The sequence below is a fragment of the Microcebus murinus genome, chromosome 16 (assembly GCF_040939455.1).
Source record: "Microcebus murinus isolate Inina chromosome 16, M.murinus_Inina_mat1.0, whole genome shotgun sequence".
Lineage (NCBI taxonomy): Eukaryota > Metazoa > Chordata > Mammalia > Primates > Cheirogaleidae > Microcebus > Microcebus murinus.
In genome coordinates, this window is record NC_134119.1 from 223,274 (window position 1) to 248,112 (window position 24,839).

The 24,839-nt window shown below is 63.3% G+C and overlaps 2 protein-coding genes across 5 annotated transcripts in view; one reads left to right on the top strand and one right to left on the bottom strand.

The window, feature by feature from the left end:
* Window positions 1-23,254, bottom strand: part of TCEA2 (transcription elongation factor A2) — a 24,169-nt gene extending 915 nt beyond the window's left edge. Inside the window, exons 1-10 of one of the 4 annotated variants that reach the window (XM_012773031.3) lie at window positions 8,360-8,607; window positions 5,369-5,431; window positions 4,890-4,995; window positions 3,781-3,871; window positions 2,458-2,588; window positions 2,139-2,195; window positions 1,558-1,712; window positions 1,340-1,486; window positions 445-516; window positions 58-243 (exon numbers count right to left, since the gene is read on the bottom strand). In XM_012773031.3, the coding sequence (XP_012628485.2) occupies window positions 235-243; window positions 445-516; window positions 1,340-1,486; window positions 1,558-1,712; window positions 2,139-2,195; window positions 2,458-2,588; window positions 3,781-3,871; window positions 4,890-4,995; window positions 5,369-5,431; window positions 8,360-8,431 (903 nt within the window). In that variant the 5' untranslated portion in view covers window positions 8,432-8,607 and the 3' untranslated portion in view covers window positions 58-234. The other 3 variants (XM_076010787.1, XM_012773030.3, XM_076010788.1) reach the window with 3 other exon arrangements.
* Window positions 20,625-22,463, top strand: SOX18 (SRY-box transcription factor 18). The gene is made up of 2 exons (XM_012773032.3): window positions 20,625-21,094; window positions 21,292-22,463. Exons 1-2 carry the CDS (start codon window positions 20,737-20,739, stop codon window positions 22,086-22,088), a joined length of 1,155 nt encoding a protein of 384 aa, XP_012628486.3. The 5' UTR covers window positions 20,625-20,736; the 3' UTR covers window positions 22,089-22,463.
* Window positions 23,255-24,839: the final 1,585 nt, after the last annotated feature.

Consider the following 24,839-nt stretch of genomic DNA (forward strand, 5'->3'; position numbering starts at 1 on the left):
GCGGGGGACAGAAAGGACACAGGGGCCCTATAGGAGCAAGGGCCAAGGACAGCGAGGTGGCAAAAAGAAACATTTAATAACAAGGGAAATGAGCAGAAAGGTGCACTCCAGGCAGGCAGGGTGGGGGCAAGGTGGGCTGCCTTCGGGGGGCCTCCAGAGAGGCTGTGTCCATCCAGGACTGGGGAGGGCTGGCACTGGCCACAGCCCAGGGCTGCAGGACATCTGCAAGAGGGCTCAGCAGAACTGCAAGAAGTAGGCGAGTGGCATCCAGGGTGGGGGAGCAGGACAGCTCCACCCGGGGCTGGGGTCTCCACCCGCCCCCGAGACTCCCAGGAGGCTGGCTGGGCACAGCCATCAGTAGCTCACAGCATAGACCCCACACCAGCCGGGACACCCACCTCCTGAGAGCAGGGTCGGGGGGGCAGCCTGGGCTGACCCACCTACCTTCCAGCGGTTTCCACACTCGTTGCAGACAACGAAGGTGGTCATCGGCTCGTCAGAGCTGCGGGTCTGCACCTGTGGGGAGGGGTGAGCCCAGGGTCACCTGGGCTCTGCTGCAGGGGTTGTCCCCGGCCTTAGCAGTGCTGCTCTTGTGGTCCCTGGACCCCCATGGGTGACCTGTCCTGAGGCTGCCCAGCAACCCCAACCTTCCTGAGCCTTGGGGGAAGAGACGGGGGGGGGGGGTCCACCACGGCAGAGGCCCTCATGTGGGCCTAAAGCACCTCACGCTGGCCTGAGCCCTGCAGGGCCTGGACTCAGCTGAGGGCGGGAGAGTCCCTTGTAGGAAGGGCCCCACAGTGAAAGGCTAGCAAGGATTCCCCGTGGTGTGGTGCCTTTCGGAAGGCCCGAAGTGAGCCTCACCCCACTGGTAGGGAGCAGGCCAGGCCCTGCACAGCCCCAGACCCTGTGCGGCCCACAAGGGAAGACTGCCCCTCTCGAGCCCTGTCTGCCAGTACAGTGGCCACGCTCCTCTTACCAGTTCCCCAGCATCTTGTGGGGTCCACACAGTCCCCCCAGAGCACCTCAGTGTCCTGCATGGCGGGGTCTGAGGGTCCCACGGCCACACTGCCCTCCCACCAGCACCCACACTCTTGACACCTCCTTCCCGGGCCCCCCACTTCAGCTGCCTGGGGCCAAGGGTCCTGGGTAAGGGAGTAGGCCCTGAAGGTGACTTTGACTCCCTGGCCTCATCAGGGCCCGAGAGGCTCAGAGAGAAACCTAAGCTCAGACCACAGCCCTGGCGCCATGTCCAGGTGTGGGTGAGAGTGGCCCTGCCGCCCAGCAGAGGGGACAGGCACGAGCTCCAAGGTGGGCACCGGACACCCCCAGCGCTGCTCACCTGTGTGTAGGTGCAGTTCTTCTTCCTGCACTTGTTGCAGGTGAACAGGTCCGTCTGCGTGCCGCCTGTGCGGGCCATCTGGTGCTCGCGGATGGCCTCCTTGGTCATGGCCTTGCGGATCTCCTTCAGCTCGTCGCTGGCCATCTCCTGAGGCGAGGGGCCAACCGCTTAGCCACGCTCCGCAGGGGCGGCCCCCAGCCCCTCCGACAGGCGCTCACCTCTGACGTCATCACTGCGATCTGCTGCGGCGTTATGGCGCCACACAGCACGTTCCGGCGCAGGTCGGGATTCTTGGCATCCTTCAGGTTGGAGATGCGGCTCCGCACCCGGTTCTTGTACTTCATGTCTGTGTTCCCAACGTCCCGGAAGATGCGTGCAGGCGTTTAAGGACCCATCTGAGACCAAAGCCTCGCCCTCCGGCTGCCACCCGCCATACCGCGGGCCGTGCCAGGCTGGGGGCTGGGGAGGCTCTGTCTGGCCACACAGTAGCCAGCCTGCCCACCCGGCCCTGGTGCTGAGCTGAGAGGCCACAGGGCTGGGCCTCCACAGACCCATTCCTGGCTGGCATGGAGCTTCAGGCTCAAAGCCCCAGGGACAGCACCAGTAGGCAGAATCAGCCCCTCGGCCAGTCCAGGGAGGCCTCCTGGGTCCAGGCTGCCCCACTGGCCAGGCAGGTGACCGCCCAGAGAGAGCCCTGGACAGCCTGGCACTGGTGCCCAGCAGCCACCAGGGGGAGCCGGGCCCGGTGGCCTGACTCCGCCAGAAACCCTTGGCCCAGAAGCCCCTGCACAAAGGATATATTCTTCAATCTGGGCTGACAGACGCTCACAGTCCGCACCAGTGGCCACATGGTCATCTGCAAGAGAGCCCTGACAAGCTGCCCCACAGCCTTCTCTGCCTGTACCACACCCTGGCAGCTAGAGGAGACAGCCATGTCCCTGGGGGCCACTGCCCATGACCCCAGCACTCTAGTATCCCCAAAGACCCCACCCACTCCCGGGGCCATGACAATAGGCTGAGAGAGGAGGACCACCTCTCTGGAAGTAAGCCTTTGGGGGCAGGCAGGGTCCTGGCCACCTGAGTCTGGCATGTCGGGTCAGAACCTGCCGGGCACTCACGGTCTGCCTGCAGGGCAGCGGTCAGCATCTCACGGCACTTGTTGCGCACGGCGTCACAGGTGACGGGCACTGGAGGGAATGTGGTCATCCTTGGGGTGGGTGGCGTCCTGGGCAGCTCTGGCCTCCTGCGTCTGGAGAGAGGCAGGGCCAGGTGGGCTCAGAGGGCGGTGTGCAGCCCAGTGAGACGCTGGTCCCAAGAGAGCAGATGACCTGGCACAGTCCGCATCTCCAAACCCTGCCTCTGCCCCAGCTATAGCTGTGAGCCTGTCTCCATCCAGCTGGCAGGGGAGGGGCCTCGAGGTCCCCTGTGGGTCAGGGCACACTCCCCAAGTGGGAACAGGATGCCAGATCCTACCCCGGCACCCAGCGCCTGGCAGCTTTGCCAGCTGGTCAGGATGGGCTGTGCGGTCACTGCCACTTCTTGGTGTTCACACCCTCTGGGAGGCCCAGGTCACAGGCCTCCTGCAGACACCTCTCCGTTGATGGCAGCCATGGCTGCTCCCAGGTGGGGGACAGACTACAGCTGCCTGTGGGGCAAACAGGCTGGGGGTCACCCAAGGCCGGGTCCTGCCATCACAGGTAACCCTACTGGCATGCACAGACTGGGACAGGGACAACTCTCTCGGGGCTGCCTGATGGCCAGGCTCTGTCCACTGAGCCCTTTGTGGAAATGAGCAGGGGCAGGCAGCTTCCTGGAGGGAAATAAACTCAAGCAGGTGTGCAGATGCGCTGCGGCTGCACAGCGACGCCATGAGTCCAGCGCTCAGCCTGTCCTACCCAGGCCCAGCCCCAGCCAGGCCAGTCAAGAGCAAAGCGGGCTCTTGACCACAGCCTGTCCCTGAGCACCCAGCCTCCACAGCAGCAAAGCCCTGACTGCGCTCCGGTCTGCGGTGTCCATACTGCGCATGCACGGTGGGAGGGGAGCCGGGCACCTTTGGTTCTGGGCGAGACTCTGCAGGAAAGAGGGGCCCTCGAGTGAGACTGAGGGGGCAGCCGGAGCAGGCCACTGAGAACTAAACCCAGGACGGAGTCTCGGGGGCAGTGGCCAGGGAGCTCCTACAGGTCCACTCAGGTGTGCACGGCACTCTGCAGAGGACAGCGTCAGGGTGGCTCACTGACAGCCAGGCGGACACAGCCGTGTGTCCCGGATGGTCAGCGCGTGTGGGGCTCGGCCGTGACACAGTGTCCAGCATGAGGCTGACTAGCCCTGTGCATACCCCCCCCGACAGCCCTTCCCTCAGCAGTGCCCAGGCACCCCTTCTCTACTGAGGAAACTGAGGCTAGGAGGCAGGAGGGTGTGCACCTGCCTTCCAGGTGTGCTACCTGGGATCCGTGGCCTCTGAGGCATCCTTGGAAGACGATGTGGGCAGAGGTGTGCCCCTCCCCCGCTCCCTGGCTTTGGCATCTGAAGCATCTGCAGTTACCCAGAAACAAGGGGATGGGCTGGTCAGGAGGGAAAGATAGATCACCACCCAGGCACAGCTTCAGGTAGACCACGACCCCTGCTGTCAGCCCTGACCCCTAGCCCCGGCCAAGCCAGATGGAGCCAGGGCCAGGAGCCCACCAAGCCTTCTCTGTCCAGCAAGCCCTCATCAGCCTCTGCAGCCTGGAGGCCACCTCCCCAGACCCTTTCCTACACATTCCCCAGCTCAAGCAGGCCACCTCTGGGCCTCTGGGGACCACCCTCCTGCCTGTCCTAGATAGACAGACCAAACATTCCCCTACAAGTCTCCTTCTAAACCCCAGCCTTAGGTGAAGCCAGGCCTGGGGCCTGCACTGGGCTTGTGCCATGTGTGGCCCAAAGGCCACACAGGGCTGTGGCTGTTTCACAAGGGTGTGGACAGAGCTGGGAGGGGCCCCCTCCCAGGGTCCAGAGATGGAGCTGCCCTTCTGTCCCAGGCAGGGGCATCTCTGTCACCCTAGTCACCCACTGTGCCCAGGAAGAGGCTGCTTTCTGTCCAGCTCAGCCCTTCCTTGGCCTGAGGCAGCCCTTTTGCTCCCTCTGAGCAGCTGCGGTGGCCCCACCTCCTCCCTCTTACCCTCTCTTCGTGGAGTATCCCCCACCTTGGTGTGACCCCTCCAGCTCAGCCCAGTCCCTCTAGGGCTCCTGGCCACTCCCCCATGCTTGTCAGCTCAGGTGCTGCCCCCCACTCTCTTCTCTCCCTGTTCTACATGGAACCCCCTCCCCAGCACACACCCTTGCCTCCCCCAGCCATGCCTCCCAGGCCACCCCTCCCAGCTGACGCTGATGGGCAGTCACCAGTCAGCTCCTAGCCCCTGAGCTGGGCATTTCCTGGCTCAGGTTTGCCACCACCCCACTCCTGCGCAGCCCAGCGCAGAGGCAGCACCGCCAGCACCCTACACCAGCAAAAGGCCAGCACTTTTCAGGGGCCCCTTGCCCCGGAGCTCAGTCAGCACTGCCTGACCCGCACCCAGGAGCTTCTTCCAGGACTTGATGAGAGACTTGGCCAGCGCAATGACCTCCTCGTCGGAGCTCTGCTTCCGCAGGGCGTTGACGGACATCCCGACTCGGGTGGACTGCAAGGCAAGCAGCCTGGTCGGGTGGCAGTGGGGGCCTGTCCCGGAAGTCAGAGCCTCCCAGCAGACCCTTAGCGGCTCCCACAGGGCAGGGGCTGGGGCTGGCGGGGGAAGGTAGGTGCCTCTCTTCATGGTACTGTCCCATCTGGAACCCAGGAGCCTCGGCCATCAAGGACAGGATAGGTTGTCCTCAGACTCCCCACCCTGTCTCATTGAGCACCAGAGAGGAGCAGGGACCCTCTCCTCAAGAACAGATATTTGTGCCAACCAAGGACTGGGGAGGGGGACCACGCCCTGCCAGGTGCCCTTAGAACTGCTGTCCTCTGGACTGTTCCCAGGAGCCGTCCCGGGCCTGGGGCAGGCAGGGACCTACCTGGAGCAGGTGCAGTGTGACAGGCATGGCCTTCAGCTCCCGCAGCAGGTCCATGGCTCCCTCCTGGAAGGAGAAGGGGGACCTTCATAAAGGACTTTAGATCTCAGTGGACAATTTCACCTCCTCTTGCCCACTGCAGGGAACACAAGGCAGTGGCAATTTGGAGATTCCACCTGGGGCCAGAGGGAAGCCACAGTTCCTCCACCTGGAGACACCCAGGGCTCTGCCCGCCTGTTCTTGCACCATGGCAAAGGGCCCTTCTTGCCTCCACCCCAGGGCAGGATGAGAAGGAAGTCCCCATCATTACAGGTCACATGACTTCCTGATCCACATCTGTGGCAATGACCTCACGGGCCTCACTGTCACATCAGGTCACAGACCAAACCAGAAGGGAATGCCAGCCCCTCCCCAGGAGCCAGAGCCACACAGGTGAAGGTAGCCCCAGGCTCACTCACTCCCTGCCTGTCCACGCCCTGGTATGCAGGGCAGCCTCTCCCCAAAGTGCCCCGTGGGCTGGGAAGCGCCACCCAGGAACCTCAGTGTCCTGTGCTGAGGCCAAACCCTCAGTGCACCTGCAGTCCTGGCACAGCCACAGCCAACACCCCCAAGGCCCACAGCCCCACTCCCGGTCGGTCCTCCAGGCCTCCGAGCTATCCCCAAGCAGTCACCTGCACTGTTGCAACAGGCCCCAGTCTCCTCTCTGCCTTATCTCACCACTCAAGCTCCGTGTGTCCTCCAAGACCTCACACAGGATAAGGCCGGGCACAAACAGGTTACGCCTTCACTCTAGGCATACTGCCTCAAGAGTGCCGGGACACTCACCCCAGGACCTTCACACCTGCTGCCCCATTGCCTGGAACACGCTCCCAGGGTATCTACAGGGCTAGTGCCCCCCGCCCCAAAGCTTCACTCAAAGCTTCTCAGCAAGGCCTCTCCTACTTAAAACTGCATCTGTGCCATGCACTACCCTACGCTTCTCGTCTGGTTTGTTTTCAACAGGCCCAGTCCCCTGTGAACATACCGGTGGGTTTCCATGTGTGTATCCTTCCCCACACCATGAGATGAGCTGACCCCGCTACTCAGATGTCCTGTAACCCACAGGCCATGGCAGGGGCTTGGTGGACCTACCCCCACTCCAGGTAGCTCTGCCCAGGGTGCAGTCCCCTCCTCACACAATCCCCCAGGCAAGCCCTGCCCCTCGGGCTGTGCAGAGTCCAGCCCTCAGGTGAACCCCTCAGAGGGGACATGTGATCACCAGAGCCAAAGACACTGTTCCCTGACAGCGCTGCACACCAGGGAATGTGGCTTCCAGTGGGCTCAAGACCAGAGGCATAAAACCCCCAAATACAGCTCACAAGTTTCCCAAGGGGCCTCAGGCACTAGAACCCACCAGGAGCCTCTACTGGCTCTAACACCCCACTCCACAGTGCCCTCCCCCCACTCTGCTCATGCTTTGACCAGTCCCACCCACCCACCCAGCCCTCCCCAGGTTCCACCATCCACATCTGCTCCTGGCTTTATCTTTTGTGCTTTGTCTCCTTTAAGAAGGAAGGCAACTTCATTCTCTGCTCATCTCTGGAAACAGCTACAGATCATTCACACACCCCTACTTTGTGCTGCCCACGGTCTCTCAGGGGTGTGGGGGTGTGAACACGATGGAGGGGGGCTGCTTCCAGCATGAATGAATGAGTGGGAGCCCGCCCCCTTCCCAGTGTAGACCCCAGCCCAGAACCATGGTCAACAGGAAGCTAGACTCAATCCTGCTCAGCCCAAAAAGCTTTCCCGGAATCCCCACTGCAGTCACACAGCCCTGGGGTGGCTGCGCAAGCCACCGAAAGCCCATGACTCAGCCACCTTCACCACCGGGGCTGGTCCAGCAGAGACACAACTCAGCCCTGTCCCAGAAGCTGGCAGTCTGGGTGGGAGGGCACAGGTCATGTTTATTGAGCCAGCCAGGCCCCCCGTTTGAACTCCTGGACCCCTCCCCACCCCCATAAGGCAAGTACCATCTGCTAGGGATGCTTCTGTGGGAGGTTGTAGAGATTGCACAAGGTCATGATGCTGGAATTGGACCCCCACTGGCCTGGCCCCTCCCAGAGGCCTCAAAGCAGCCTCCAACGGCTCACTGTGGCCGCTGGACTAGAGAGGCCCAGGCTGCGCAGTGAGCAGAGCTGGCCAGAGGCTCCAGTGCCCAGAGACTGCCAGGTGAGGCTCCTTCGACCTCCCAGGTCTCACTCGGCAGTCTCTTTTCCCAGGGTGTCTAGGTATCTACCACACCCCAGTCGCTGCTGGCTGAGTGCTGGCTAAGGAAGGGCAAGAATTTATTAGAGAAACCTGGTTTTTGTAGGGTGGGAACAGACAGAGAAGAAAACGGGCCCCACAGCCAGGAAAGGCCTTTGGCCAGCCTGTGAAGGGGAATGACGCGGGCCAGAAAGGGGTGCAGGAGGCATTATAGCTCCAGGGCAAAGGGGTCCGAACTCTCGCAGGCGCACAGGGCATGGGAGACCAGTGGGGAGAGGGCGCCAAGCTGGGGCAGGCTCGGCGGGGACCAGCGGAGGCCCCCGAGGGTGCCCAGGCCAGGATGGAGACAGGCTCGGGGCCAGGCGGTCTGTTGGAAAGGGCTGCGCTGTAAGGCGGGGCTGGGGCCTAGGAAGCCGTCCGCTGGCCGGGCCGGGGGTCTGGAGTTAGGGGCAGGGAGGGCTGCAGAGCCGGGTCTGCGGGGTCTCAGCCAGGCAGGAGCGTCTGAGTCCAGAGCGTGGCTCCCGGGACAAGGTCCAGGCCCGATGGCGGCCTCTGCGGGAGTGCGGGGGTGAAGGGCAGGACAGGGGTCTCGGCCTCGGGCGGGGGTCTCCCCGCGTCCCGGGAGTCTCTGCCGGGGCTGGGCCTCGTTCTGCCCCTCAGGTGGTCTCCCCGCCCTGACGGGGGTCGGCGAGCTCGACGGGGTCTCGACGGGGCGGGGGTCCCGGGGTCCTGGCGGCCCGCGCCCCTCACCGCGCTCTTCTTGGTCACCATCTTGTCCAGCCTCCGGGCGATCCGCGCAATCTCCTCCTCTTTGCCCATCATCGCCTCAGGAACAGCGGCCCCCGCGCCCGCCGCGCCCGCCGCGCCCGCTTCCGCCGCCCGGCCCGGAACCCGGCCCCGGCCGCAGCCGCCTCCAGCGCCCGCCGCAGCCGACTCAGCCCCGCCGCGGGCGGCGGACCCCCGGCCCAAACCCCCGGCCCCCGCGGCCGCGCGTTGCATCCCGGGAAGTGTAGTTCCTGCGCCCGCCGCTCCGCCCGCCGTGCGCGCGCGCTCTCTCCGCCCCGGACCACAACTTCCAGGAGGCCCCCGCGGCGCGCACGGCCTCCTGGGAAGTGTAGTCCTGACGCGCCGCCAGAGCTCGCGGTCCCGGTGCCGCCCCCTTCCCCTCCCCCCACGGCCTCTCCGCTCTCTGAGCGGCCCTCAGAGCAAGGCCGGCCGGGCGCTCCCGCAACGCGCCTCAGCCCCTCCGAGCCCCGCGCCCCGGCCCGGCCGGCTGTGCCCGCGGGAAGTCCTCCCTTCCCGCTCCCGGAGCCGCGCGGAGGTCACCCGTGGGGCAGTGGCGTCTGGAGGTGCTGTGGCGTCTGGAGTGGCCGGGGCTGCGGTGACAAGGCCCCCGCCTCCGCAGTCAGCCAGCCCGGGTGCGGTCTGGGCTCTGCACGCGGGCTGCTCCGTGCCTCGGTGTCCCCACCGTGACATCGGGCGGGCAGTAGTGCCTGCCTCACAGGGCTGCTGTCAAGACCTGAGCTGAGGCCGGCGCGGTGGCTCACACCTGCAATCCTAGCACTCTGGGAGGCCGAGGCGGGCGGATCGCTCGAGGTCAGGAGTTCGAGACCAGCCTGAGCAAGAGCGAGACCCCCGTCTCTATTATAAATAGAAACAAATTAATTGGCCAACTAATACATAGAAAAAAAATTAGCCGGGCATGGTGGCGCAGGCCTGTAGTCCCAGCTACTCGGGAGGCTGAGGCAGGAGGATCGCTGAGCCCAGGAGATTGAGGTTGCTGTGAGCCAGGCTGACGCCACGGCACTCACTCTAGCCTGGGCAACAAAGCGAGACTGTCTCAAAAAAAAAAAAAATAAGACGTGAGCTGAGGCGAAGGCGGTGGCTCACGCCTGTAATCCCAGCACTCTGGGAGGCCGAGGCAGGCGGATTGCGCAAGGTCAGGAGTTCGAAACCAGCCTGAGCGAGAGCGAGACCCGTCTCTACTAAAAATAGAAACAAATTAATTGGCCAACTAAAAACATATATAACATACATAATGAGTGAGATGTGCACCATCTGGGGGATGGTTATGCTGGAGACTCAGACTTGCGGGAGTAGGGGGGAAATGGGCATTTATTGAAACCTTTAAATCTGTACCCCCATAATATGCCGAAATAAAAATAAATAAATAAATAAAATAAAATGGAAAAACTTAAAAAAATATATATATAGAGAGAGAAAAATTAACCGGGCATGGTGGCGCATGCCTGTAGTCCCAGCTACTGGGGAGGCTGAGGCAGGAGGATCACTTGAGCCCAGGAGATTGAGGTTGCTGTGAGCTAGGCTGACGCCACGGCACTCACTCTAGCCCTGCAACTGAGTGAGACTCTGTCTCCAAAAAAAGAAAAAGAAAAAGACGTGAGCTGATTCGCCCCTGACAACGGGGCAGGCAACAGAGCGCAAAGACAGTCGGTCCTCTCTCTGCTGCCGTGGCTGGCCCCAGGAAGGGCAGGCGGCACGGCCAAAGGGGCTTCCCCTGCCTGGGAGGGCTGGGCAGGGGCGAGGGGCAGGGCAGCATCCCGCCTCCGCCCCCACCTCCGTAGTGCAGCCGGTGCTGGGTGGTTTGCTGGAGGGGCACGATGTTGGGGGTCGGTGCAGACCCAGGGACTGGTGTCTATAGTGTTGTGGGGCCCATGGTCACTGAAGTTCAGACCAAGAAACTATGAGGCCAGGTGGCAGGTGGGATGGCCAGATGGCTGAGGCCGACCATGCGTTGAGCTCTCGGTGGCATGAGATATGAATAAGCTCCCTAACAGCCTAAGTGAAAAGGGAAATATGGTCAGTTATGAGATTCGTTTTTCCCCTTATTAGTGATGGAAGAGATTCATCTTAATCATAAGGGAAAAGGATGGAATTCTTGGTAGAGAGCAAAGCTTTTCCAAGACACAAGGCTCTCTGATGGATGAACACAAGACTTCCAGTTTCCATACTGACTCTAAAAGTCTGGCCCTCGCTGTGAGCTGGGGCCTTAGCTCTGAGCCCAGCCCAACCAGGCAAGTCCTTGTGGCCAGAATCCCATGGTCCGAGCATGTGTGAAGCCTTTGAGGGTCCAGCCATACCAATAGGCTAGGAGAGGCCAGAGCCACTGACCCTTCAACCACCCTCTCCATGGCTGACAAGTAACCAACCTGGGTCCCACAAAACCAGCCCAGGAGCTGCCCTTGTGCGGAACCAGAAGGAACCCCAGAAAACATGCGTCAGAGGTCCAGGCTCCTTGTCATCCATGGGGACTCGGGACACATCCGTGGAAACAGCCCAGCCAGTGCTCAGGGACACAGGCCTCTCCGACAGACAGGGCTGAGCTGATTCGAAGACCGCGTGAAGGCAGCCCCACCCCGAGCTGGGGGGACGTCCAGACACAGAAGCAGCCCTCCTGGGCGGGGAGCTTGACAGGCACCATGCCATCAGAGGAGTTTGTGCAGAGTTTGTGCAGGTTGTTCTGAGGCGCTGGCAGGGTGCCAGCATGCCACCCCCGAAAAAGTTGCCATCATGGAGCCAGCAGTGTGGCTGATCCCCATCTACTTTCTCCTCAGGACAGACAAGCCCAAAGTTCTGGGGAGGGAGCACACACAGACAACTGGAATACCAGACTGAGGCCCCACCTTGACCCTGCCTGGGTCAGCCGACCCAGTGAGGGGACTTTGCATGGGGGATGCTTCTCAATATTTCGCTCATTTGAATGTTTCCATCCACAAAGGTGCCCCAGCACAGTGACTCTCAAAGCACTATCTAGAGAGCTGGTTAAGAACAAAGACCCCTGCCCCTTGCACCCCCCTCCCCAGGGTGGGTCCCTGGGGTCTTTGTCCTCTGTGATACCTCTGTGCAGGTCAGAGGTACAGGCCGCAGGGCAGCCGGGGTGCGTGAGGAACACCGGGTGCCCCGAGGAGGGAAGATGCTCAGGGGGGGTGGGGGCTGCGTTTCAGGGGTGCAGAGGGTATCCCAGGGGTTGGGAGGTGGGATAATGGTCTTAGTTTCTATCCCAGCCCCAACAACCTCCCCCAAGTTGTGGGAAGGGACAAACGCCCTGCAGGACAAGGTCTGTCAAGACGGGGATGAGACAGAGACAGGGTCTGGGAGCTGCGGAGGGGCCAGGTAAGGCAGGAGGAGGAGTGGGATGGGGTCTCAACGGTTCAAGGGGTCAGTGCCCAACCTCCCAATGGAAAAACGACTAAGCGGGAAGACATCACCCTCTGCTTCCTGCTGACCTCTAGGGGAACATACCACTCCTTCAGTTATGAGCAAAGCCACGAGCCACATCTGGTCAGCAGGGCCCGTGGCTGACCGCAGCACAAACCACAGCTGCTTCACACCGGCGACTTTGCTTCTGACACTGCACACATCCCTGCTGCTGGGAACGGCAGTGGCCGCTCAGCCCAACCCCACATCTTGTTTTTCAGTGAGTTAAGAAAGAGGCACTCAGAGGCCGGGCGCAGTAGCTCAGGCCTATAATCCTAGCACTCTGGGAGGCCAAGGTGGGAGAACTGCTTGAGCTGAGGGGCTCAAGACCAGCCTAAGCAAAAGTAAGACCCCATCTCTACTGAAAATAGAAAAAATTAGCTGGGTGTGGTGGTGTGCACCTGTAGTCTCAGCTACTCAGGATGCTAAGGCAGGAGGATTGCTTGAACCCAGGAGACCAGGTTGCTCCTGGGGGTGCTGTGAGCTATGATGATACCACTGCACCCTACCAGGGCAACAGAGCAAGACTCTGTCTCAAAAAACAAAAACTAAAATAAAAGAAGCACTCGGGTTTCTATGCAACACATTTTAGAAAATGTTTTCGTAACCACATGTTAAGATAATTGGTTTCCAGTATAATCCTGTGAATGCTACTGTGTGCACAGCCGCATGATGTGGCAGGACAGAAGGACATGGTACTGAGGGGAGCCCTCAGGTGAGAGCTAGCACTCTCCCGTGCTGAGCCAGACCACCTGCCATGGGCCCTTTTCCTTCTCCACGGGATGCCAGGTGGTCTTTAGGAAGGACCACAAAAGACAGAGCCCATAAGGAGCCCACTGTGTCTCTGTGGGTCTCCACGGAGGCCCACCAAGGCTGCAGACAGAGGCAGCCCCAGGTGCTGCAGCCCTGGGGGACGAGGGCTGGAAGGTCAGGGGATCCCTGCAGGGCCTGGGGGGGCCTGGCAGTGGGCCCAGCCTATTGGGCCGCCTGAGGGCATCTTGGGACCCTGATGGGATAGGTGTGGAAGGGTCAGTGGTGGCCTGGCCCATGGTAGGGCCATGACGGGGAGACAAGAGTGGACAGGACAGGTGGGGTGGGTGGCAGAGGAGGGGCTTCCTATTGGGGGCCACAGCCCCTCTGACAGGAGTCCCAACCCCTGACCTGGTCCAGCCCTGAGTGGAAGCAGCCTCTGCAGGGGGAGGGTGTAGACCCATGGGGGCAATCAGCCAGCCTGGAATCTGGTGGGGTGCCCTGCCCGTGGGTCAGCTGGTGATGCCCTCAGGGGCCTCTAGGTGGCGGGAGTGAGCCACAGACCAGCTGGCCTGGCTCCGACAAGCAAGGAAAGGCCACAGCCACCTGGCCAGGACCATGATGCAGCCAGGGCAGTGTGGCCAGTCCCAGCCAGAGGCCGCCGCTTCTGGGGCTTGTGGCACTGACCAACCCCAAAACTCCCAGCTCCACACTTGATAAGTCCCCGGTCCTGGGGTCCCTGATGAACTTCTGACCTGTGGGAACTTGCTCCGAGCGTTCCCACCCCAGCCCCCTCCGGACCTTACCGACCTTGGGAAGGAGTTTCCCCAACAAGCTGCCTGGGCCACCAGACCCTCCTGTGCCCTCAGGAAGCCTCACCCTAAAGATGACAACATCAGAACCATGGGACTCTCCTTGGGACATTCACCCCAACGGGGCGCCGTCCCTCCGGACCCCAGCTTATCCCCTCTGCCATTGAAGAACCTTCCTTGTTGGTGCATATCTGGCACGCACACGCACACACACACGTGAACTCACATGCGGAGCCACCGTGAACTGGTTAGTGACGCATCTGTCTCCCAGGGGACACACTCAGAGGGCAAGGACCTGTGTCCCCTCTCTGCCCGGTCCCCAGCCCTGACAGCAGAGTCGGGCACCCAGTAGGTGCTCAGGAAACACATGGAGCCTGAAGGGAGGCAGGGCCTGCAGGTGGAGGGGGGACACTCCTGCTCCCTGCCATCGGGCCTGCCGTGCCCAGAGCGGGAGCCAGGACAATGTGACCTGCAGTGGGGGGCAGAGGACCCCGCCCAGGAGCCGCCACAGGGCAAGGGAGGACCCTGATCACCCTCCCAGACCCACCAGCCACCGACACCCACACCAGGCCTCCGTACCAGGAACCCCGTCTCCCTGGGGCTGAGCCCCCTTGGCTCGTCCATCAGGGTTTTGTCACCTCCTCTGGGAAGCCCTCCACACTTGCCTTCGTGGACAGAGACACACGATCTGCCCTCAGGAGCCCTGAGGGGAAGCCGTGGCCCTCACAGGGGTGTGGGGAAAACCCCAGGGTCCACTCAACCGGGCCGGTTGCACCTTTGGCCCAGAGGTCAGCCCCCTCCCCCGTCCCAAGTCCAGGAAACATCGGAAGCTCGGGCCATTTATTTTTCTATTTGTGTCCCCCGCCCCCTGCCTGCCCGAGCTGGCCGTGACCCCAGCGGCCGCATCCGCACTTCCCCTCTGGCCGAGGCAGGGCCATGGTGGGAAAACTCGTGCTGCCAAACTCACACAGAGTCCCCCATGCTCCCATGACCAATGAACTGGGGCCCCCGGGGGCTGTCTCTGCACCCCACTCCACCAGCACCTCCAGCCAACCATGACCCAGCCAGTCCTGAGGTCTTGGATGCTGGCCTCTGAGGACAGGCAGGGCAGGACCAGGACTTAGGTCCAGCAAGAGTGCCCGCTGCACGTGCTAGCAACGAGGACAGGGGATGGGGACCGGACCCACCGCTCCTGGCTTTGCACGCGGCAGCCAGACCTCTGGACCTCAGTCCCACAGTCTGCAGAATGGGAAGAGGCCAGACAGGGCAGTGACTCTTGGAAAGTCCCAGCCCCGCCCAGAGCCTTGGCCCAGGCCCAGCGCCCTCCCCTGGAGGCTGTCTCAGGGAGGCAGGAGGCTTCCCCAGAGGCCAGCGGCAGCCCTGGCGGCCTGCTCCAGGCTCACTCTAACAATGCGCTTCCCCCACACAATTCCCAGAAACGCTGCCCTCCCTGCCCTGTCAGCCCGCCAGGCTGGCGGCCACCCCGCCCTCCCCCTCCCCAGGGCCCCAGGCAGCCACGGGGTCAGGGGCTATGGAGGTCTGACTCACAGGGGGCAAAGCCAGGGTCCCCGAGGCAGTACCTCCCAGGGGCCCGGGCATGCTGGCCGGGCCCTGCCCTGCCTCCCACAGGACCAGCAGGCCTGGGAGACCCCTAGGGCGGCTGGGGGGCAGGGGGCCGAGGGCCAACCTTGGCCAGGCCCCCCTGCAGGAGCAGGGCCCCTGCCCTTCTCTGCTGGTAGCCAGTCGCCCTGCCTGCCCCACACAGACCCGTGTTCTCAGGGCCGCTGCGGGAGGCCATGGAAGCCAACTTGGATCACACTCCTCCACTCAAAACCCTCCCGAGTTCCCAAGTCCTACTCAGACGAAAAGGCAAGACCCTCCCAGATCCTGCTCCATTCCCCCTCAGCACTCACACTGGCTGCCTGCCCACAGCAGGCTTCCCTGCCCCAGGGCCTTGCCACGTGCCCCTCCCGCTATCCAGAGGATCCCCTGTCCCCTCAGTATTTCCTTCAGGGGCTGCCTCAAAAGTCACCTCATGAAAGAACAGGCAGTCAGCGCCCCCAAACAGACCCATTCCTATACCTGGCGCCCCAAATGCTGACTTGTGTGTAGAGACGTTGACTGTCTCTCCGCACAAGAATGGAAGCCTCGGCTGGGCAGGGACTTGGTCTGTTTTGCTCTCGGCCAAATTCCTGGAATAGGGCTTGGTGCACAACAGGCGCTCAGTAACAAACAAGTACGTGGACCGATAACTCCCGTCCCTGCACAAGACAGGGCGGGTGACCCCCAAGGACACAGACCTGCTCCTCCAGCCCATTTGGTAGCCCTAGCCGGTTGGACTACCAAAGCCACTTGTCACCAGAGCCAGGACAAGCAACAGAAAAGAAACGCACAGCTGCTTCCAGCCCTGAAGAGCTGCAGCCAGGTGGGCAGGTGCCCCCTGAGGGGGCCATCTCCTGTCCTGCCCTCCCCCCAGCCGCTGTTTCCCAGTCTGGCAGGGAGGGAGGGGCCGGGCCAGCCCAGGGCAGGGAAGCCGGTGGGCTTTGCCTTCCAGGGGCCCTGGGTACAGAGCGTGCCAACACACCCCACCGTGCAGGGCACACGGAGCGCTCTACCAGAGCGTGCCAACACACCCCACCGTGCAGGGCACACAGAGCGCTCCCCTCTGCCTCCAAAGGGACCAGGGTACGCGCAGCCCCAGCCCCATAAGGGCAGCCATGAGCGAGGGGGGCAGGCCAAGGGTGGGGCCGCTGGACAGAATGTCTGGCGCCTGCTCAGCCCAGGCTGGCCCTAGGCTCCCCTAGGCTCCCTCCTCAGGCACAGCCAGCCTTCCTTCCTGAGCCGGGCTGTTTCCTGACCCCGCCCTGCCGTTGCCATGGGAATTCGGAGCAGCCCAGGCCCCCCAGCCTGGTTCCCATGGCGCTCCTGCCCGGCCGCACTTGGGGAGGCCCACACAGCTCGCAGCAACACCCAAGGACACACAGAGCCCTGCAACCTCCCCCAGAGCAGAGCACCCCTGAAAGGCTGCACAACATCCTCCCAGGGCTCACACTGCATGCTTTGACACCCCCACACTCATCCAGTGCCCCAACAGTCTGCGATCACTCCCTGGGCCCACGCCCACCACAGCATAACACCCCCGGAATTCAGGAGCAGCTTCTACAGTGCCTGGACCACAACCCACACCTTTAGACACCCCCCACCAGCCTGACACCCCACCAGCACACGAACACTCTGGTGCCCATGTGACACCAGTTCTGCGTGCAACTGCGGGATCCACAGGACGGCTGGGAATCATACATGTGAACCCTGACCCCACCCCCAACACTGGAGAGCCACCACCCAGGCCGGCGTGAGCTTGAACCCTCACCCCTCTCTCGCCTGCACATGCCCAGGAATCGGGGGCACCTACTGCCCACCCACTGCCCTTTCCCAAGCTGAGGCCAGCAGCACCCCAGAATCCCAGAGGCTCTGTGCGCAGCAGGATGGACAGTCGGAGGGCACCAGGCCAGGAGAACCTCTGTCCCCAGGCAAAGGCCCCAGTATCCACCTGAACCAGACCAGTCCTTGGCCAAGAGACACACAAATAAATGCACAAGTGGGGCCTCACCTGGCTATGAGGCATCAGGTTACCCCCCCCAGAGACCCTGACCCCAGGAGAGAGGTTGAGGCTGACCCCGGCCTCCAGTGCCCTCACCCTGGCCCTTAGAGGCCTGCGGCCTCTGCCATGTCAGGCCAGGCCAGGAGCTGCAGCGCAAGGACCAGGTGCTGTGAGGACAGGCAGGAAGCAGGATCTGAACTGGATAGCCAGCTCCAAAACTGAGGTGTCAGAAGACCAGAAAATCCCCCTCCACCTGAAACTGCATCCGACAGGGACCCCCGCCTCCACGCTTGGGGAGTGGGAGAGTTCAAGCCCTGCAGGATTCAGTAATTGGTCCCAGCCTCGGCGCTCCTGCAGCCGCAGGGGCTGGGCTGGTGGGAGCCTGGGAGGTCTGTGCCCAGGCAGTGCCTGGGAGGTCCCACCACCCCCCGGCCCCGGAGCTGTGCCAAGCCAAGACCCCACCCAGAGCCACTGAGGGGGACTCCCCGGCATCCTTTGCGAGCCTCACCCGGAGGCCAGGGTGTCCAGGCTGAGGGAGGGAGCAGGTGGCAGGCCAGGAGGACAGTGTCCACTCCATGCCCAGACCAGCCCCACCCTTGCAGAGAAAGCTGGCCCCCTACCCTTTCTGTGTGGGGGTTGTGGGCTACCACACAGGCCCCTTCTCAAGGGGGGGCCAGGCCAGACTGAGGGGAGGCTCCAGAGACACAGGGGTGCCCCTAAACTCATGAACTGCTCCCCCTTTGAACAGGGCTGGGGCTGCAGCTCAATGGCCAGAGAAGCCTTGGTGACCCCTCCCTTCCTGGGCACAGAGGGCCACACTTCACTGTGTGGGACCCCTGGATCTCCACTTCCTCGGGGAGGCCAGCTTGTCTGGCTCCCAAGGCCCTAGGTAGCCTCCGGCTCTCGGGGCCACCTTGCCCCACACCCAGGCTGACAGACAGGCCACACAGACCACACACAGACCCACGGACCACAGCAATGGGTGCCCCGCCCTCAGCAGAGCCGGCCACACCCACACCAGCCTGTGCAGCCTTAGCAAGTCCCCAGCCTGTGGCTCCTGGGTCAGGGCCACCTGACTGCAGTCCCCACCCCCGCTGCCGTCCTCACACATGCTGGGCAGTGTACAGGTGGGGGGTTGCCTGACCCTGCAGAGGGCAGGCAGCACCCCAGGGGGCTCCCAGGACTTGCCGGCCAGACCCTGAGTCCACAGTGCAGCCCAGAGCAAGGGCCACTGGCCAGCGCCAGACAAGGCAGCTGTGGGGGCATGGGGGGCAGCGGGACAAGGGGCAGTGAGGTAATGCCAGACGCTGCCCACCACTAAGCTCTGGGCTGCCTGGATCCCTCGGGGTGCCCAGGGCCTGCAGAGGACCAGACAGAGCCCAGGGAACTGCAGATCCTTCCCAGTGTGCAGAGGCCTCTTTCCCCAGCCCTGGTGACCATCACCCTAGACCAGCTACCTCTTAGGCTGAGCCCAGCCCTGGGGACCCCAGACTGCACCCCTAAAGCTGCATGCGGACAGAGGTGGCCTCTGCCAAGTGCTGGCTGAGGGGAAGTCGGGGCAGCCCTGGATCTTTGGACCCATCCCCCAACCTGGAGTCTTCCTCACACAGCCCCGATGAGGCACACCCCCCTGCCGGCCGCAACACTGACACCTGCTCAAACGGGAGCTGGTAACACGTGGAAGAGGCTGTGAGCCCACCCATCCCAGCAGCCACTGCCCTTGAGAAAAGCCAGAGACCCACCACCCGGTGCCCCAACTGCCCCCCGGCTTGCTGGCCCTGGCTCAGTGTCCTCGACCGAGGTGCTAGGGCCTGTGGGTCAAACCCGAAGAGCGGGAGTTCTGGAGTCCAGCTGGGAAACGCAGCCCTTTACCACTTCGATGACGATGGCCACTGCCAAGACCTACATGACAGAATGTGACGTGGGGACACGGGGCAGGGCTGGACACCCAAGAGCAAGAGCCCCGGGTCAGGTGCCCTGTGGGGGTGCTGTGGACCCATGACCCGCCCCATTCCTAAGCACAGACTGTGCCGGCTAAGGGCAACCTGGGCAGAATCGGGAGCCTGTGGCCACACAGGCCCAGGGGCACCGAAACCTGTGGCCTCACTACGTGGGTCTCCCACACTTGGGGTTGAGGCACCTGGCACACAGGGGGCTGCAGAGCTTCCCAGCTGTGAGTAGCCATGCAGAGTGGGTGGACATTCTGAGACCTACCCCCCACAATGGAGCCTTGCTTGGCAGGGGCCGGGAGGACCTCCCTGGGAGAGACCCACCAGCTTCTGGGCCCAGACCCCCTCCCAATGGGGTGGGAGGGGACAGTGAAAATTAAAAAGACTGAGTCAGAGGCCAGGCGCGGTGGCTCACGCCTGTAATCCTACCACTCTGGGAGGCCGAGGCGGGCGGATTGCTCAAGATCAGGAGTTCGAAACCAGCCTGAGCAAGAGCGAGACCCCATCTCTACTATAAATAGAAAGAAATTAGTTGGCCAACTAATATATATAGAAAAAATGAGCCGGGCATGGTGGTGCATGCCTGTAGTCCCAGCTACTCGGGAGGCTGAGGCAGGAGGATCGCTTGAGCCCAGGAGTTTGAGGTTGCTGTGAGCCAGGCTGATGCCACGGCACTCACTCTAGTCTAGGCAACAAAGCGAGACTCTGTCTCAAAAAACAAAAAAAGACTGAGTCGGAGCACAACGGTGCACACCTGTAGTCCCAGCTACTGGAGAGGCTGAGGCAGGAGGACGGCTTGAGCCCAGGAGTCCAAGTCCAATCCAGGCAACATATCCAGACCCGTCTCTCTCTAAAACAAAATGACTAATAGAGGCTCCTTTGGAAAGAAACTCTCCCAGGTGAGATGGCCATGGGAGGGGATGCCAGGAAGGAAGGACGCGTGTCCCCCTCCTCTGTCCAGCTGTGCTTTCTCCTGCTGCAGCAGCGGCCTGGGCAGGGCAGGGGGCTTCCCACCCCCACGGGCCCTGAGGGACGAGCCTCCGTTCTCCCTTCTCTTCAAGGTCTCTGTCCAGAGCGTTGCCCTCTCCCTTCCTGTCGGCAGTGGAGCAGGAAACGCCAGACCACCTTCTCCTAAGGCAGCCACTTGGGCAGCTTGGGGGAGGCGAGCAAAGTCCCGGGTGCTGAAAGCCCCACGTGCGCGTGGGCGCTGGAGCGTCAGCGCCCTTCGCAGGATGGGCGCACACTGCCCCGCGCAGGGCGCTTTCCCAAGACGCCAGACTCGCAGCGGCGGCACTTACCCGCTGTCGGGAAGGCAGCCTCCCAAGCCCGTGGTGTTAAAATAAGGCCCTCTCCTCCCAATGCAATCTCATGGGGGGGGCAGCCGGAGTAGGGCGCTGCCACCCTCCCCCAATTACCGCCCCGGGGTCTGACTCCGTGGGTGGGCGGCAGCTGAGCTCGGAAAGCCTGACAGCCCCAGCCCACATCGGCAGCCCTTTCCCACTCGGGGGTCTCTCCTTCAGAGAGGGTCGGGGACTCCAAGCGGGGGAGGCCTTGGAGGAATCTGGTCGGGCCTGAGAAGAAAGGGAGCCCCCAGGGAGGGGGCGGCCCCGCCCCGCCCCGCCCGCCCGCCCCACCGCCGATTGGCCCCGCGCCGCTATATCTGGGCGCCCGCCCGGCGCGAGGCCACCGCCGTCCCCACCGCCACCGCCTGCCCGCTCTCCGTGCCAGGCCCGCAGTGCCCGCCGCCCGCCCGCCGCGCTCCCGCGCTCGGTTCCGCCCAGGTCGCGCCCAGCTGGAATGCAGAGATCGCCGCCCGGCTACGGCGCACAGGACGACCCGCCCGCCCGCCACGACTGTGCATGGGCCCCGGGATCCGGGGCCGCCGCTGAGCCGCGCGGCCTCCCCGCCGCCCCCGCCGCCCTCGCCGCGCCCGCCGCGCCCGCCTCGCCGCCCAGCCCGCAGCGCAGCCCGCAGCGCAGCCCCGAGCCGGGGCGCTATGGCCTCAGCTCAGCGAGCCGCGGGGAACGCCAGACGGCCGACGAGTCGCGCATCCGGCGGCCCATGAACGCCTTCATGGTGTGGGCAAAGGACGAGCGCAAGCGGCTGGCTCAGCAGAACCCGGACCTGCACAACGCGGTGCTCAGCAAGATGCTGGGTGAGCGGCGGGGAGGCGCGGGCGGGGCTGGGGAGCGGGGCAGGGGGCCGCGCGGGGGTGGTCGGGCGGTCCCGGGGCCGGGCCGGGCGCGGGGGTGCTGTGCCTTACCCCCGCATAGCGCTCGAGGCGCACGCAGGGCTCAGCTGGCCGCCTGCTCGCCCGACGGCAGCCTGCTGACCCGCGCCCGCTGCCCGCAGGCAAAGCGTGGAAGGAGCTCAACACGGCGGAGAAGCGGCCCTTCGTGGAGGAGGCCGAACGGCTGCGCGTGCAGCACTTGCGCGACCACCCCAACTACAAGTACCGGCCGCGCCGCAAGAAGCAGGCGCGCAAGGCCCGGCGGCTGGAGCCCGGCCTCCTGCTCCCAGGCCTAGCGCCCCCGCAGCCGCCGCCCGAGCACTTCCCCGCCGCGCCCGGCCCGGCTCGCGCCTTCCGTGAGCTGCCCCCGCTGGGTGCCGAGTTCGACGGCCTAGGGCTGCCCACGCCCGAGCGCTCGCCTCTGGACGGCCTGGAGCCCAGCGAAGCTGCCTTCTTCCCACCGCCCGCGGCGCCCGAGGACTGCGCGCTGCGCGCCTTCCGCGCGCCCTACGCGCCCGCTGAGTTGCCCCGCGACCCCGGCGGCTGCTACGGGGCTCCCCTGGCCGAGGCACTCAGGACCGCGCCCCCTGCCGCGCCGCTCTCAGGCTTGTACTATGGCGCCCTGGGCGCGCCAGGCCCGTACCCCGGCCCGCTGTCGCCGCCGCCCGAGGCCCCGCCGCTGGAGGGCGCCGAGCCGCTGGGGCCCGCCGCCGACCTGTGGGCCGACGTGGACCTCACCGAGTTCGACCAGTACCTCAACTGCAACCGGACTCGGCCCGACGCCGCGGGGCTCCCGTACCACGTGGCGCTGGCCAAACTGGGCCCGCGCGCCATGACCTGCCCGGAGGAGAGCAGCCTGATCTCGGCGCTGTCCGACGCCAGCAGCGCCGTCTACTACAGCGCGTGCATCTCCGGCTAGGCCCCGCCCGTCCTCGCCGCCTCCTCCCGCCGCTGCGAATCTCTGCTCTGCTCTGTCGCAGGTGTATGTTTTGGCGACGTGTAACAGCCCCTTAGGAGCCAGTGACCCTACCAGCCTTGCCCCCACCGCCCTGCCACCTCCACAGGCTTCCAGGCCACCTGCCCTCAGGGGGCTCCAGGAGGGTGACGGGTGGTTCCCTCATGCCCCGGGCTTTCCCAGGAAGCCCAGGCCTAGGACCTGTTGGCTGGCCCCGCCAGGGTTAAGTTTTTGAAGCGCCTAATCCTTTTTCTTCAGTATATTTTCTAGAACCAGATTGTATTTTTTACTTTGCCTTTTTTTATATACGTAATACAATATATTTAATTTTTAATTAAACTTTTAAACTTTTTCTTCTGAGGGGTTTCAGTGATCCAGAGCATCACTGTAGCAAAGGCTTTTAAATAGGAGAAATGATGACGTTTGTTTGCTCTAAGGGTGGGTCCCCTGGGGCAGCAGTGGCCACAGAGCGGCCATGGCCACAACGGAGCCCAGGCCTTTCCGCCCCAGCTGCCTGTGTGCTGGCTGGCAGGAGGGAGAGTGGTTCCCCCAACAAGCCTGGACACGCCCTTCCCTCCCACTCTCCCACAGCCCGACCCCCAGCTTAAACCCGTGGCACTCATCCCACCTCCCGAGATGCAGGCCCGGACCGTGGGTGGGAGGCGTGGGGTCCACACCACCCCAAGCTCGGCCCCGGTCCCCCTCCTGTGCAGCCCCCATGTTAATCCAAGACTGGGGCAAAGACAGTCCACACATCCCCACCAGGGACCCTCGTCCTCACTTCCTCCTCCTCCAAACTTCCTCCACACCCAGGGTCCACCCAGAGCCCCCCCTCAGTGCCACCCCCACGCTGCTCCCGGAGGTGAGTTGTTCAGCCTGGTCCAGACACAGGGTCCATGACCAGGGCAGGAGGGCCCAGGCCTCACATCTCAAGACCTCAATTCTGAGGACCCATCACAGTAGCTCTGTGCCCCCTCCAAGACAGCTGAACACCTCTTTCCACACCGGCCCCTCGGTCCTCCCTACCCTCTGCCGAGCAGTCCCCTCACCGCATGATCATGTGTGTTCGGAATAATCACCCCAGAAGTGAACCCCTGCACACTCACGCTCCAGGGCCAAGCAGGTCTTCCACCCCGAGAGGAGGGGTTATGTGTCTCCCTCTTGCAGGAAGGAGCATGTCCTGCCCGCCACTCCCCCAGCACATGCCCTGAGGGTGGCGCAACCCTGATGGGGAAAAGCCACTCGCCACTCAGTCTCCCCCCTGAGAACATGGTGTCTCTGGTTCTGCATGCGTGTGAGTGGTACTCCCAGGGTGGCCACCCACATGGGTGACTGCATGTGTGGCACATGGACATGCAGCAAGCCTGGGGCTGGATATGCATGTGCCAGTGTGTCCATACATGTGGGTCCACTGCCTGGCGGCACGGAGACCTCTATGAACCAACATGAGCCCCACACCTCAAGTGGTGGAGCAAGGGGGCTGCACTGGGTCCCCTTCCCTGTGCCATCATCAGCAGCAGAACACAGAGAACTCAAAGGGACAGAGACACACAAAAGGGGGCAGGAACAGATAAGCTGAGCAGGGCAGGAGATGTACTCGGAGGTGCCGAGAGAAGCACCAGAATGTGGAGGGGCAGAGGGGGCAGAGGAGCAGCCCACAGGATGCTGAGGATAGCAGCTACTCCTCCAAAGCGCACAGTAGGGAGGCAGGGAAGCGGAGACTGAAAGGGACACAGAAGGGTGGTCCTGGACAGCCACATTTGGAAGGTGGGGCTCTGAGGCACCAATGCTGACTCTTCCTGGGCTCATGCAATGGGAGAAGTGCACACCGCCCACAAGTGTGCAAGCCACACCCAGCTCTCATGGCACCAACTCCTGCTCTGGGCCACCCCCTAGAGCCCGGGGGTCAGCAGGCCCAAGGGACATCCCCTTCCGTGGGAATAGGTGGCCAAGCAACCAAAGTCTGCAAGTGGCAGCTTCAGGTGTGGGACCACCCGCCCCCTCCCAACCAGGGCAGGAGACAGAAGATGGGCACAGTCTGTCCTGCTGCCTAAATTCATGTGAACAGCCCCCTAAGTGCCTCTCTATTTAGGCTGGAGCACCTTCCTTCCTGTACGTATCCCAGAAGTACCCATAGATGCACAAACAAGAGTGCCAGACAGACAGACACAGCCTGGTGCAGGCCAGAGTGACATTCTCACCACCCTGTGGGTTCCTCACTCCATCCCACCCCAAGGGTCTGCCCCTCCAGGTTAACAGGGGCAGAGAGCAGCACAGGCCCATTGTCTGTGGGAGGAGGGGACAGAGCAGGGTGCTCTGGAAGCCCCTCCCCCAAGGGCCAGGATAGGGGGGCCAGCGGGCAGGCCCAATTTGGCTGGAGTCCCAGCCCAGGGGCTGGAAGTACCCAGGAGTGGGACCAGAGGGGCCATGAAAGGGGCAAGGGCAGCTGGTTCCAACAGCAGCTTCTCAGCAGAGAAGGGCTGGTGCTGGGGGTGGGTCTCACTGCAGGACCCTTCCCAGTGCCCTGCCTGGGGAACCCCACCTACCCCTCAAGAACCGAGCAGCCCTCCTAGGCAGGACCATAGCCCCAGGGCCAGGTGGCTCCAGCCCTGTGCACAGCTGGTCCTGCTAAGTCAGGCCTTAGCTCCTGGAAGCTCTAGGGGCCTGCCTGGCACTAGCCACAGCTCCCCTATGCTCCACTGCTTGGACCCTGCC